Raw genomic sequence first — 14,232 nt, 5'->3', positions numbered from 1 at the left:
CACCAAGAGTGGGAAGTTGACTGGATTTCATGATAGGGTTAGTTGAAAAATTTCTATTAAAATTTTTTTGGATATTTTTGGAACAATTCCATTTTTCACCAAAAATGTCTGCTTTGCTCAGAAAAAAATGGTTGTTAGACAAATTAAAATGGAAAATATTTTTATTTTCAGTAGAGCTGGTTGGGAATTGAACAATAATCAAAATCTTTTTGTGTGGAATTAAGAGTAAAATTGAACGGATTTTTTCATCATGGATACGTGGAAGTACACATAGGTACTGTTAAGGATGTGTCCTGAGATGTGGGTCTAAATATGGTTGTGCTCTATCCTTCTACACACATGGAGATCAGGGTATTTAATTTTTGGTGGCTGCTAATTCTGCTTGTGTAAAGTTGAGTAACTGCTGGGGACATGGACTCCAACATGTTAGATGGGTTTAGTATAACATGGATTAATTTTAGTTTAGGCAATCCTTGTGCTCAAAGTAGCATGGAGTTGTCTCTGCTAAACCACAAGAGATTTGTAAATATGTACTAGGCCCAGAAAATTAAGATCTAAATGAAAGTATTTTCCCATCTGTATAAGCATACTTCAATTAAAGACGTAGTTAGGTATATTCTCCCCGCTTCCTCCCTCCACCACTTTCCTCCAAGTTTTCTGATTAATTAGTGGTCTTATGTAGTCTTATGTAGTTATGTAGTTGGAGGATCCAGCTATGCTTTTCTTTAAAATACTTTCTCTAATTATGTTGAAATCTAGGAAGTGATACATTCTATAATGGAACCCCAGCTAAAACCTATTTTAGGGCATGATTCCAGAAAGCACTTATGTCCCAGTTTTGCAAAAACTTGCTTGCATGCTGCTTAGCTTTGAGCACTGTAAGTAAATCTGTTGAAGTGTTGGGATTATTTATAGTGGGTAAAGTTAATCACATGAGCAAACGTTTGCAGAATTGGAGCTTTAATCATGTACTTAGGTCCCATTAACTTCTTTTGAAAGTAAGCACGTGCTTACAGTTAATCATGTGCTTAAATACTTTCCTGATACTAAAGATGTTTTCCTAAATCAGAGCCTTCAAATGTAATTTACTGGTATTTTTTAATAATTTGCATTGTGAGGCAAGGTAGCAATTGTTAATCGTAGTTGCTGCTGTGTGAGGAATTTTTAAATATCTGAGCTAAGAGAAGATAGTGTTTGTGGGGTTTTGTGCTTCTTTTTATAGAAGGTCTGATTTTTTTTTTACTGTTGTTTTTGTATATTAGAAGGCCTGGTCTTATCTGCTTTGTTTTTTCTCCAAGAATCTATGAAAACTGGAAATAGAATTATGACATCATGGGTACCAAAGAAGTGTAACCAGGTTGAGAGGGAAAGTTATTTTTATTCAATACTGTTTAAAATTTTGTTTTACTGTCACATGTATTAAATACAAATGCCCTGCCACAGCTGAAGAAAGAGTCTCTTTGTTAGAGAACACTGCCTCTTCAGAGAAGGTTTGAAAAGTGTTATGGTTGATCTCCTCTCAGAGATAACTGTGCAGTACAGAACTTGAGCCCAATGGGTGTGGAATTATGAGCAAAGGGCCATATTCTGCTCTCTTACCCCAATATAAATCCACTGACTTTAGTGGAGTTACTGTGGATTTACACAGTGTATCTGAGAACAGAATTTGGCCCAGAATAAGGTTCAGCCCTTACTTTAATAAGTACTGACTTTAGGAAGAGGTCAGCTAGATTCTATTTTAAAACTTTCTACAATTTTGCATACCTGTTTCAAGTGTTGGGGGCAATAAGCTGAATCTTTTCCATTTATAAATAAAGCCCTCTGCCTATTGTAGAGACCCTGAGAGCGTCAGTAACTTCCTTCCTGGCTGAGATGATATTTCAAAGACGTTCACTTGGACTATGAGGTCAGTAACGAGGGGCTCTCCTCCTGCACATTCTCTGCTGCAGCCACATATACTGATTCTGAAGAGACATGAAGTCACGCAGGGGCTGCTGGTCTATCCTGCTGTTCCTCAGTAAGTATGGGAAGGGGAGAGATCTGAAAATGCCTCATTGGAAATGTCCTAACTTGAACTTGATGAATAGGCTCTGCATTGTTTCTAAATTGTAATCAGCACTTACATAGTTTCACATCGTGTGAAGAAAAGGGAACTGGTTGGTACTGTCCAAAAAAGGTTTTCTGTTTGTATTTGATTTAATTTAATAGCCTGTAATGGCTTGATTGTATTAAACAGTTCAGCCTTGGGGGCACAGTGAGTATACAAGGTGCAGCATATGATAAGGTTTTATTGTACAGGCCTCCTTTCTGAATGGGTTCATTTGCTATTAACTATTACAACATATGTTACCTTATTTCCCTGTAGATTAGTACAAACGCTGTTTAAACTCCACTGATTTCTGTTGATTCGGAGCTCATGCACACTGGGCTGGGTTCATGGCAGTAGTCAGAGGTCTGTCTCACACACACCTTCACTGAGAGGATGAAGTTTGATTAACTTTAACTTTCAAGGGGAAGACCCCTCTCCCTCTCCCCGGCACCTCCTGGCCCAAGCCCTCCTTTCTTCCTTTTGATGTCTTTGAAAGGGAGTAACCCATCCCCCACTAACCTAGTCCGAAGCGACCTCCTCCATCTCCCATGTGGGGTTCCCAGGGTGTACCACGGGGTCTCTCCACCAAGCAAGGTCTTTGGGGCCAGCTAGGGACAAGATATTACATCTCCAAGTCCTTCAAGGGTCTTCTGAGAGGCAGGATTCAGCTGGACTTCACCCTCCCTCTTTCTCATAGTGCAGGTGCTGACCCCATAAGCCCTTATTCTTTTCATTAAATGAGTAAAAACTAAACATTCTTGAGAGCTCTTTGGCTTATTTTAAGAGATCCTATTTCACAAAATGTTGGAGCCACATTTCTTGCTATTACTGTCATGACCTGCCCATTGTTGGTTCATTTATTGAAACCCTGAAAACAGCTTTCTTCTGAGAGATTTTTGTGGGTCCCATACATCTCCTCAGATGCATATAGACAATTTCCACCAACTTCAATTGGAGCAGCCCTGGATGTCTCCGGGGATGAGCATATTACTGGACATTTGTTGTTCAGCATGAACGAAGGTTACAGCCTTCTCCTCGCATGTGGATTTCATTGTGTTCAAATTTGCAGCCCAGTGTACCCCTAGAAAGCACTGTTCTTGGAACTACAGTATTGATGATGTAACCATGATTATATTGGAATATAATAAAACGTGACACATGCCGCTAGAGTTTACCTCAGTGTGCTCAGTTTTGGTGCAGTTTGAAACATTGCATATTTTGTGGGAAGCTGTCTTCACCAGTAGCATTAGGTTATTATTTTCCTACAGACAGTGTGAATTATTCTAAGGAGTAAGTTTTCTCTGGTGCCAGGTGCAGATGATTTGCTGATCTCTGTGTGTTTTCTGCAGGTTTCTCCTATGCTCTTCTCATTGACATTCCTCAGGAGTCAGTCAAAGGAACTGTCGGTCATTCTGTCCTCCTGTCCATCTCCTATAGACTCCAGGGGCCATTTTCCTCTCCTCTGTCCATTCAGTGGAATTTCAGTAACTACCCTAATCCACTCACCATGTACACAGTGACTAACTGCTCTGTCAGTGCGGAGGGGATTCCCACCCGCTGCTCTGGACATAATTTTATAAATCCTGCATACCAAGGCCGGACTGTATTTTTCCCTGAAAATGCTTCTCTGCTCCTTCAGAACCTGCAGCTCAGCGATAGCGGAGTCTACAGTGTCACCTTCAAAGTACCACAGCAAACCAGACACATCACATTAACTGTATCTGAACCTCATTTCAACCATGGAAATGCAGAGGGTGGTATGTATGTAACTTGTACTACACACAGCACTGAGGAAGTCTGTCCCTCCATTGGTAACAATGAAAAGCAGATCCCTACAATGTGCATAATTTTGTGCTTATGTACATTAAACTGCATCTGCTATACCATTACCCAATCATAGGATTTAGCTAAATCTTTCTGCAGTTCTTCAGTCTTCTCTAATCATGACTAAAGTAAATATGTTGTATCATCTGCTAATTTGGCCACTCACTTCACAGTTGACTCTCTTCTCCAGATCATTAATACATAAACATGGGTCCTGGTGTGGATCCTTCAGGCACTACCAAAGCAGATGCCATCTGTCTTGAATGTTTGGAGCATGCCTAGTATATATTGGACACTTCCATTAATAATATTAACCTATCTATACTACATATTGAAGAGTTGTGCTTTCACTTTGTTTGTTTTATTTTTTAACCAGTTTCCAATATATGGCAGAACTTTACCTCTCACCCTTTCACTAATTAATTGCCATAATAGCCTTGTGAAGGACTTTAAAAAGGATTTTGGAAAGTACAAGTAAATAATACCAAATATTATTTTACAGATACCCTGAGAGAATTCTAGCAGAGTCTAAAGGCAAATGTTCCTACCCAGATGTTCCAAACTGGTTAGTTTCTATCAGATCATGTTAATTGTATCAAAGGTAATTTCATCATAGAGCAGCTGTTGCCTCAGTTTCACCTTACTCATTAGGGTACTGTAGTCCTTTGGCCAAACCCCAAAGATCCTTCCCAACTGGGATAAAAGCAAGAGTCCAAACAAACAAAACTGAGTTACTTCCAGAACACCTGTGATGGAGATTCATAAACAGCTATTGATCTCTTCTGGTTTCCCCCAGTCTCTAGTTTTCTAGCCCAAAACAAAACTTTCTCATGTTGCTTTACCAAGTCCCTCTAGCCCCCTCCCCACCAAGTTTTTCCCTAAACCCTTATTGGGCCTTTTGCTTGGAGAAACCAATAACAGGTCTTATTTCCTTCAGGTTGAGACAATCACAACAGAACCTGACTCTTCCCTGGTCTCTCTCTTATTGGAGCAAAAGAAGTTCTTTTATATTCCTGCCCCTTTACCCAGCATACACTGCTCTGCAGTCTACTATTCTCATGGTCCCTTTGGATTGGAAGTCCCAGAATGCCTCCGTCTTGGGATCAGGAACAGGGACCAAGGGACCAGGAGTTGAGAACCAGAAATGGAACAGGGCTAAAGTTGGACCTTGAAACCCTTTTATAGGACAAGCTCACTCAATGACATTCATCTAAGTGTCTTATAACATTCTATAGTTATTAGTTCCATCAGTTTACCTGAAACTGAAGTAAGGCTCGTTTAACTGTAATTTACAGGATCATCTGTATTTTGTCTTTTAAAATAGGTACCTCTGTAGTAGTAATAATATTTAGCATTTATTAATAAGTACATTAATAAATATTTAGCTTTCCATAACTCAATAGCTCATTTAATGATACAAGTAGCTGGTTTAATCATATGATTCTTAGCAGCTCAGCCCCTTCATTCTTAAGATCTTTTAGAACTCTTGGATAAATGCTACAACCTGAAAAAAGTATAGGTGAAATCCTGTCCCCTTGACTTCAGTGGGGCCAGGATAGGTATCTCCCCAACGTACCCTGTGCGGAAGACTGATGGAAAGTAGTCATTTAGGTCAAAAGTTTCAAGAGTGTTTTGACTAATTTTGGATACCTTCATTTTGGGTACCCAAACTCGGGATTCTTAGGGACTGATTATCAGGGGTACTGAGTACCCACAATTTGCAATTTCAGGTGCCTCTGAGAATTAGGTCTTAAGCAGTGTTGCCAACCCTTGTGATTTTATTGCAAATATCATGAGATCTGGTGCTTATCTGAAAGGTTCAGGTCCTGGAGTCATGTGAGAATCTCAGCTTTACTTAAAAAAAAAAGAAATTTCTAGCACCCATTGTTGTGGAGAATACTTGAAGACATGAATCCTAAAGGCTCAAAAGTCAGAAGGGAAATAAAGATTTCAAATCTTTTTTTTTTTTAATCTCATCATTGTTAAGCCAATTTTGTTATTTTTTTCTGACCTGAGTCATGACTTTTGAATACTTGGGGTGGTAATAGTGTTTAAGTCTCACAAATAGGAAGCCCAAAAACTGAAATGACCAAAATCAGAGGATACTTTGAAAATCCAGGTCTGAGCTTTTCTACAATATCCTTAGTCTATCATCTGATTCTCTCAGTCTTCATACACCAAACACACTTACATAATTTGGTGCAGTTTCTTTTTATGACTTTGGCTAATTGTTCATCATATTCCTTTTTAATTCCCCCTCATTTCTACTTTACAATTTATCAGCTTTACCTCCTGGTCCTTTCAACTAGTTTCGCATGGATTGGACTTTTGAAGTACACCATTCCTGCTTGAATATTCACTGATTCCTTGACACTTGCCCATTTTTTCTTGACTTCCATTTTCCTTGTTTTATTTATTGGTATGGATGCCTCTCTTATTTGATATGCTGTTTCATTAGCCTCTGGGCTGATTCTAGATATTTTTTAACTCTTCACATTTATCTTTAACTTTCTAGTTGGCATCCTTTTTTTTTCTTCTTTTTTTTTTAAATCCCCCTTTCTAAAGCTTAGTGTGACAGGGCTAGTTTTTTATATTTTCCTTCCCACATGGATGTTGAACTCAATTATATTTTGAGTATTATTATATTACACAGTTGCTCAACTATCGCTACTTTTGAAACTAGCTCCGATGTGTCAATTGAGACTCAAGTAAGAGTAGCCTCTCCTCTTGTGTGCTGTAGAACTAGTTGCTCCAAGAAGTAATGTTTTGTGGCATTGAGAAATTGCTTCTGCAAACTGTCTCTCAATGTGCCATTTGCCTAGATGATACCCAGTTTGCCAAAGTTATCCATTGTCACTGTTTCAATAGATTTTGTGGACTCCTTGATCTACTTTGTTGATCTGCCAATTGCTATTTAGGCCAGTAGTATAATCCATTATTCCTGTTATATTCCAATCATTTGGGATTTGTAGCCATGCACATGTTACCGAATGCTTCTATCCACTCAGAAATGCTATTTCTTTAGATTCAACTGGAATCTTTTAGGTACAGGGCTACTGCTCCTGCCTTTACAACCAAATCTATCTTCCTATATAGCATATACCTATGTATTACAGTATCCCTTTGGTTGTGGTCATCCCACTGTGTTTCTGGAAACACTACTAGGTCTTTTCCTATTGTTTTAGAATGTTCTCCTCCAACAAAGTAGCATGGAATTTCATACATTAAACATAGGATTAACCAAGATAGCTTCGGAATCTACTCACAAAGCTAATCGCACCCAAGGTCTTATCACCATAGAGGTGAACATCAGGAAGGGACTAATCACACTTTTATCATGTTCCAAGTATCACTGCCTCCAGGCTGAGATCAAAATCTTACCACAGTCCCATCAGGGGAAAGAAGCAACCATACAAACCCCCACTCTTAGAAGTCATGGATCAGGAAGATTTCCACTGCTTCCAGTTGGAGAGCTGTTTGTCTGTGGATCTGTCTACACTGCAAGTGAAGTTGTGATTGTAGCATGGGCAGGTATACCTGTGATGGCCTTAATCTAGTCAGCAGGGATAACAACAGTGATTATGTGGTGGCACAGGCTAGCAACTTTAGTGTGTATCTAGGTTCTTGGGTGGGTTTGTGCCACCACATCCTCGCCATTATTGTTACACATGCTACTAGATTAAAGCTAGCATGGGTACGCCTACCTGTGCTACAGTCACACCTTCTCTTACTGTGTAGACATACCCTATGAGCTCAGTCTGTCAATGGTTTGGTCAAACACTAAACTATTTTCTGTCCACACCCATTGACACATTAGCCCTAAATGTCCCTTTCCTCTCCGTTACCTACACAGAGTGTCATGGTTTACTGATAAACAGTGACCAATGAAATGTGAGAACAGGAGGCTTGATCACCAGTGGTGGAAGATCCGTATGGAATTTGACCAACTGTGGTGTAAGGAATATGTGATCCTAGACCGTGATTGGGAAGGAAACAGGGACCTTTCTTCTCTAAAGCAATAGCACCTGGCAAATTTTGACGAAAAGAACAGTTCTAGACAAATACCATGGTCAATCCAGACTACCTTGTGCCTACCACAGACCTGAGCACCTTCTGCTGTGAGGAGGTCTCCTCATATTTTGCAGGGAAAATTGCACATATCCAAGACAGCCTCTTGTCCCTTGATTTTTTTTCCTTGAATTTTGTGTTCAGATGAAATGTCAATTCAAAATCATCACATTTAATTTGGTTTCGCATCAGAGCCATGTGGAATTTTGCATGATTTCAGAGCAAAGCCATAAGCCAGCCTACATTTTCTGGAAAAGTATGTGCACCTTCAGAAGATCCAAGTCTGAGTTTTCAGGTTGTAACAAAACCCAAATATAGCTGAGTTTTGTGCGGTTTCAAATTTCATTGCTAAAATTTTGCAAAGTGCCAATACTGAATCAAATTAATTAGTACTGAATATAAATCTTTTTCTGCTCAGTATGATTCCAAGAGGCTGTTAAACTTTAAAAGATGAATTAATCTTCTTTTGATAAAACTGGTGGTACGTCCAGCCTGCAAAATTTTAATCTGGATCCCAACTTCCCCAATATTTTAAGTTGTTTACATTTGGGTTCTTGGTTTGGCCCACTATATGATGAGCACCCAACATTTGAGGGTATTCATATGTATAGTTTAGTGTCAGGCTCATCTTTAGATAAAAGGGAATTAAGTCTAAGCCTTGCTGGATGTTTTTTCTTTCTCCGGCTATGTCCACTCTACAAATTTAAGTCAAGGTAACGTACTTCAGCATACAGCCACTGCAGTAATTACATTACTTGTGCGTGTCTATACTTTGCTTCTTGTGTTGGTGGTGCGCATCTTCACCAGGAGCACTTGTATCGATAGTACTGTCAGTGAGCAGCATTATGGAGTGGCTCCTTTGAGCCAGTAACCGTCCATGTAAGTAACACAATGTCTACATTGACACTGCATTGACTTGATTAAGTTAACTTTGATGCTATGCCTTGCATGGAGGTGGAGTTATTAAGTCGGTGTAGTGGGGCAGTTACATCAGCAGGAGCGAAATTGGAGTGTAGACACTTCCGTAGTTAGGTAGATGGAAGCAGCCTTGCATCAACCTAACTCTGTAGTGTAGACCAGGTATCAGTTTTGTTGTTGTATCGAGTAAAAACCAAAAAAACCCATAGAAGCAAAAATCAAAAATAGCCTGTGGCTGTTACACAACAATGGAAAATAAATATATGGAATCCAGACAATATGTAATAATAATATTCTCTGAGGCACAGTACTGCTCAAGAACGCTTCCTCACTTCCTGTATTGTATTGCTGCGTGCCGTTCATTAAGCAGGCGTGTTTGTGCCAGCTAAGGTCAAAATTCTATTCTTAGTTCTCAAAACTTTCCCAAATTTTCACTGATCAAGTTGAAATTTCCAAAGTGTGGTGTATGACCAAAGGTTACTTGTTTTGGAAAGACTGAGAAAAATAGTTCAGCAATTTTGGAATATGGAAAAATATACTTTCTTTATGATGAAAGATTTCTTACAGCCTATGTTTAATAGCTCTGGTGCCAAAAGAGTTAGGGATAGAAAGCTGAAATTGGCAGGCAGCCAGTGCTCATTGAGGAGAAATGCTTTTAAACATATCAGTGAACATTGGGTTTAATTCTATGGGGTTATAATCCTTTCAAAATTTCATTTTGTGCATGCATAGAATGATCAGCATGATTTTTAGCACTTTCTGGCAGTTATCTGAATAAACCGAGGATGAGCTACACATGTGAACTTGACTGCCCAGTGAGACACTTTTGAGTATGAATATTTTGTTCTGTGCTCAGGAAATGGCACAGAGCTCTAGGGTCTGATTCTCCGAGCATGTGCTGTGAAGCACTTATTGCTCCGAACACCCACTTAGAGCTGGATGAACATCTTTGGAAAAATAGTTTTTTGACCAGAACAAATAAATAAGATGGTTTAGAGTCACAAAATAGCTTGAGGAAGAGGAGTTGCTACTGCTTACCTTATAGCCTTTAGCCCAGTGGTTAGGGCACTCACTTGAGATGTGGGAGACCCAAGCTTGAATCCTTGCTTTAGACCACAGATGTGAATGGAGATCTCCGCTCTCCTTGGAGAGAGCCCTGACTTCCAGGCTACAGACTAGTCTGGGGTGACACTCTCTTCTGTTGAAGCTGTTGCACTTTGTGTTAAATACTTGAATGGTCCCTGGGCCAGAGAGAGAATGACTCTCACAGTTACCTGGAAGGGGAGTGACACGAGTTCATGTCTCTGCTCCAATGAATAGTCCATACAATGTCCAATAGCTTCAGCAGGGGAGTTTAAAAGCCTCACCCCAGAGCAGCCGATAGCCAGGGCACTCGACAGGTGGAGGAACTGCTGGGTTCATATCCCTGCTCCAAAGGGGGATATGAACCTGGGTCTCTGCCATCCCAAGTAAGTGCCTTTACCACTGGGCTAGAAGTCCTAATGTAGGTGGCTTTTTCTTACCCATAAACTGAGAAATCAATTATTTTCCCAGCTGAATCCAACTGACTGTATCTCCTAAGCATGCCGTGAATGAGGCAGGGCTCTACGGAAGCCCTTGTGTCACTCAGTGCGCATCTTTCAAGGTGTAGTGGTAGCAATGGCTCCATAGCTGCATAGTCAGCCAGGTAGCAAGTGCAGACATTATCTGAAATAATCACTTATGCCAGTGGTTCTCAACCAGGGTGTTGCCGGCCCAAAAGGCCTGAGGCAGCAAACAGTGGTTCGTTGCCCGGTGTGCTTTGTTCCAAATAACACACCAAGGTGGAGAATGCAGAAAAAGTTTATTTGAGCCCAAATAAAGGTGCAAGGGAGATATTACAATCTCAAATCCTGCACACAGATGCAAGCTGTGTCTCTCTTCTTATACATGACTTCAGCCAGGCATCCTCATTACCCCTCCATTATTCTCCTCCCCCTCCTATATAGTACACACATTGTATAGTTAGCAATTAAATCATCCTTGACAGCAAACAATTCATCTCGTAACTTTTCAAGGCTGTTAGGTTGGTTTACTCCTGGATTTATTACTTTGCCCCCCTCCCCTCCTCCTCCTCCTAAGCTAGATACAAACAGGCTTTCAGTGTTACACTGATAAGGAGCAGTTACACATTCCATTCTTAATACTGGCCTGGAAGTTCAGCTAAAGTTTAATATGGAGGCACTCTGGACAAGCATAAAATAACTTTGGTCCATTCAGGCCTGGTTGATGCCTGATGACACCAACAAGGGGTACGTGTGCCCCTGGTGGTATGCAGAGGTTTTCCAGGGGTACATCAACTCAAATAGCTATTTGCCTAGTTTTACAACAAGCTACATAAAAAGCACTGGCGAAGTCAGTACACACTAAAATTTCATACAGACAATAAGTTTTCTATACTGCTCTATACACTGAAATGTAAGTACAATATTTCTATTCCAATTGATTTATTCTATAATTATATCATAAATATGAGAGAGGAAACAATTTCTCAGTAATAGTGTGCTGGGATACTTTTGTATTTGTACGTCTGATTTTGTAAGCAAGTTGTTTTTAAATGAGGTGAAACTTGGGGATATGCAAGAGAAATCAGACTCCTGAAAGGGCTATAGTAGTCTGGAAAGGTTGAGAACCACTGACTTACGCTATCCTAGCACTGCTGCCTGAGTTCAGCACAATCCTGAAACCTACGAAGACCTTCTCTGAAAAATATACATTAGTCATTATAGTTATTTCTTTATAAAATACTCAGACAACTTGTTTCCTTTTATATGTCAGGAACAGGAAACAAAATGAATTCACCTCTTGTCCTTCTCCTTGGACTCTTGATCACCGGAGGCTTAAGTTTTCTCCTGCTCCTCCTGTTGCTGTTCTTCTTCTGCAGAGGGCACAAGGGTGAGTGGTCTTGGTCGTACACCTCATTCACTGCTGCTGGTGCTTCAGAGTCTTCAAAAATACTTTTAAACCAACAAATCCAAGTGACCTTGACTAGCCTCTGGGAAGTCCATGTGCTGCCCTCCCAGCCAGAATGAAGCTTTCCCATTACATTGTGTCCTGAAATGTGCAGGATGTCCTGATCCATTGGGAAACCATGTGGAAGTTGTCACAAAACAACTAAAGGGACATGGATTTATTTAGGGTTATCTGACATAGTATCAGGATAAAAACTCACAGATTGACTCCATTGCATCTGTATATAAAGACATTGTGCTGGTGCAATGCACTATTGCAACACATTGTCTCCTTGTTGTGATTCAAGATGTAAACGCTGGAGTGTTTGCAGCTCAATATCAGGGCACTACAATATATTGTCCTATATAACAAATAATAATAGGTGATGTCTCTAGGGCAATATGAAGCCTTTGAGGGTGGAGGGATAGAAAGTTGTGAGGGACACTTTAGGACCTCCTCCTGAAGGAAATGTCACAGGGAGACACAGTATTTTAGAGGGATATGTACCTAAAATACTATAGTTAATCCAAATGATTAAACCTAAAGGCCTGATTCTCCTCTGACTTATACCAGTGGAAATCAGGAGTAATGCCACTGAAGTTGCTGTGGACACATAGTGTAAAACTGGTGTTAGTGAGGAGAGAATCAGTCTCATAATCTTTAGCCACTTTCCAATGGATCTTTCAGGAATGTGAGGTTAATTATTTGTAAATAAAATGTACAAGTCACTTATCTGAAGCACAGAATGTCTACAGTCCCTGTAAAATATTAACTATTCAAACAACTTTCACAGGTGCAGTTCAGCAGAAGAGGACAAGAATCATAAAGCAACAAGAAGAGGTACTGTAAAATATAATAAAACACAGATATTTGGTGTCTCCACACATGTATTGCACTGGTTTAGCAAAAATCCGATTTTAAATGGAGTTAAACTGATGTAAGTTCCTGTGTGGACACTCTTTACAACTTGCTTGTGTTACTTTACATTAATTCATTAACTGACCAAATTAAGCTATATCGATTAAAAAGCCAGTTGATTTCAATGGAACACTGCTGATTTAGACCAGCAAGGGATTTGGCTCATAAGCAAGTTTGGGAGAATGTTTAAGGAAAGCAAATTTTGAACAAACAGATATAAGCATTTGCACCAGAAACCTGGTTCTGTAAGTGACATGATGCATGTAGCCAATCAAGAATTTTGAATGTTTGCAAACAGCTTGTTGCAAGTAATCTGCACACCCAGAATTAATTCCTGACAATATACATCATTCACAGGACATAACAGAAAAAGACAATTTCTAAAAATGATTACAGGTGAAATATTTGCTCAGCTCTAAAACTAATTAAGGTGATTAGTAATAATAATTATAGGTTGCATTAACATGAGATTTCTCTACTTTTTATGTGCTTAAATGATCAGCTGTACATTTTTATTTAGATTTTGGGAAATAAAAACAGCTAAATATGCAAATATATAATCATACAGCTGTAAATATGAAATGCAAATATAAAACAGTGCAATTACAACAAAATGGGGAACATTAACTCCTCACGGCTCCAGTTTTCCCTGCCACTCTTCTAATGCAGTATCAGTGCAAATACAGTCCACTAGCTTGGCTCTTCCATGTTGCCAGCTGCTTTTACGTGACTGTAGGCTTTTCCTTGCAATGAATGTGACTAGCAACTAGCTCTCCATGGTATTGCTGACAATATTTTGGGACTCTGACATAACATTGTGAAAGCAAATCTCATTACAGAGATTGAAACACCAAGAACTGAGCAAATGCATAATCAAACACTAACCATAGTAAATGCAAACTGCAACATGCCCTGCAAGGCACTCACTAGACTCTGACCCTGGTGCACTGCAAAGGGAGTGGTTGCCTTTGATTTGCACCTCTCTATGAGTCATTCTTGGCCTGTTTCCACAACTACAGAAGAAGCTTAGTTGGATGTTCTCCTTTATGATCATTCACATCCCCTTTTCTTGTTGTCCTACCCCTCCCCTGCTACACACAGAAACCTCTGGCCACTCTTCATATAAGTGGAACTATTTTAATTTTGCATATCCACAGATTATCTCATTAGCACAAATTAGAGAATTGTACTCTGCCTCTTTCACTTATCTTCTGCCTCTCTCTCCTATCTATCAGATAATTTACATTACTGCATATATCAGTCCTGCACCATGCTCATTGGTACTGGAAATGATAGAGCTATTTTTTAATTAATCTGGTAGACAGACAGAGACAAATGATAGGCCGCAGTCAGGCTGCTCCTAACTAGTGTAACCCTTCTGCCCCTCTGAGTTGGCAGCAACAAGGGCCGGGTTCAATATCCAG

General features: G+C 39.7%; 1 protein-coding gene across 2 annotated transcripts in view; it reads left to right on the top strand.

Annotated features, from left to right (window-relative positions):
• Positions 1–14,232, top strand: part of LOC120372517 (hepatocyte cell adhesion molecule-like) — a 28,519-nt gene that overhangs the window by 2,279 nt on the left and 12,008 nt on the right. For both annotated transcript variants that reach the window (XM_039489707.1, XM_039489706.1), the window contains exons 2-5: positions 1,835–2,017; positions 3,439–3,846; positions 11,717–11,833; positions 12,684–12,730. In XM_039489707.1, coding sequence (XP_039345641.1) covers positions 1,975–2,017; positions 3,439–3,846; positions 11,717–11,833; positions 12,684–12,730 — 615 coding nt within the window. In that variant the 5' untranslated portion in view covers positions 1,835–1,974. The remainder of the gene's footprint in view (positions 1–1,834; positions 2,018–3,438; positions 3,847–11,716; positions 11,834–12,683; positions 12,731–14,232) is intronic.

Source organism: Mauremys reevesii, linkage group 9 (genome assembly GCF_016161935.1).
Source record: "Mauremys reevesii isolate NIE-2019 linkage group 9, ASM1616193v1, whole genome shotgun sequence".
Taxonomy (NCBI): Eukaryota; Metazoa; Chordata; order Testudines; family Geoemydidae; genus Mauremys; species Mauremys reevesii.
The sequence above is the reverse complement of the archived record's forward strand: the minus strand, read 5'-3'. Positions and strand labels throughout refer to the sequence as shown.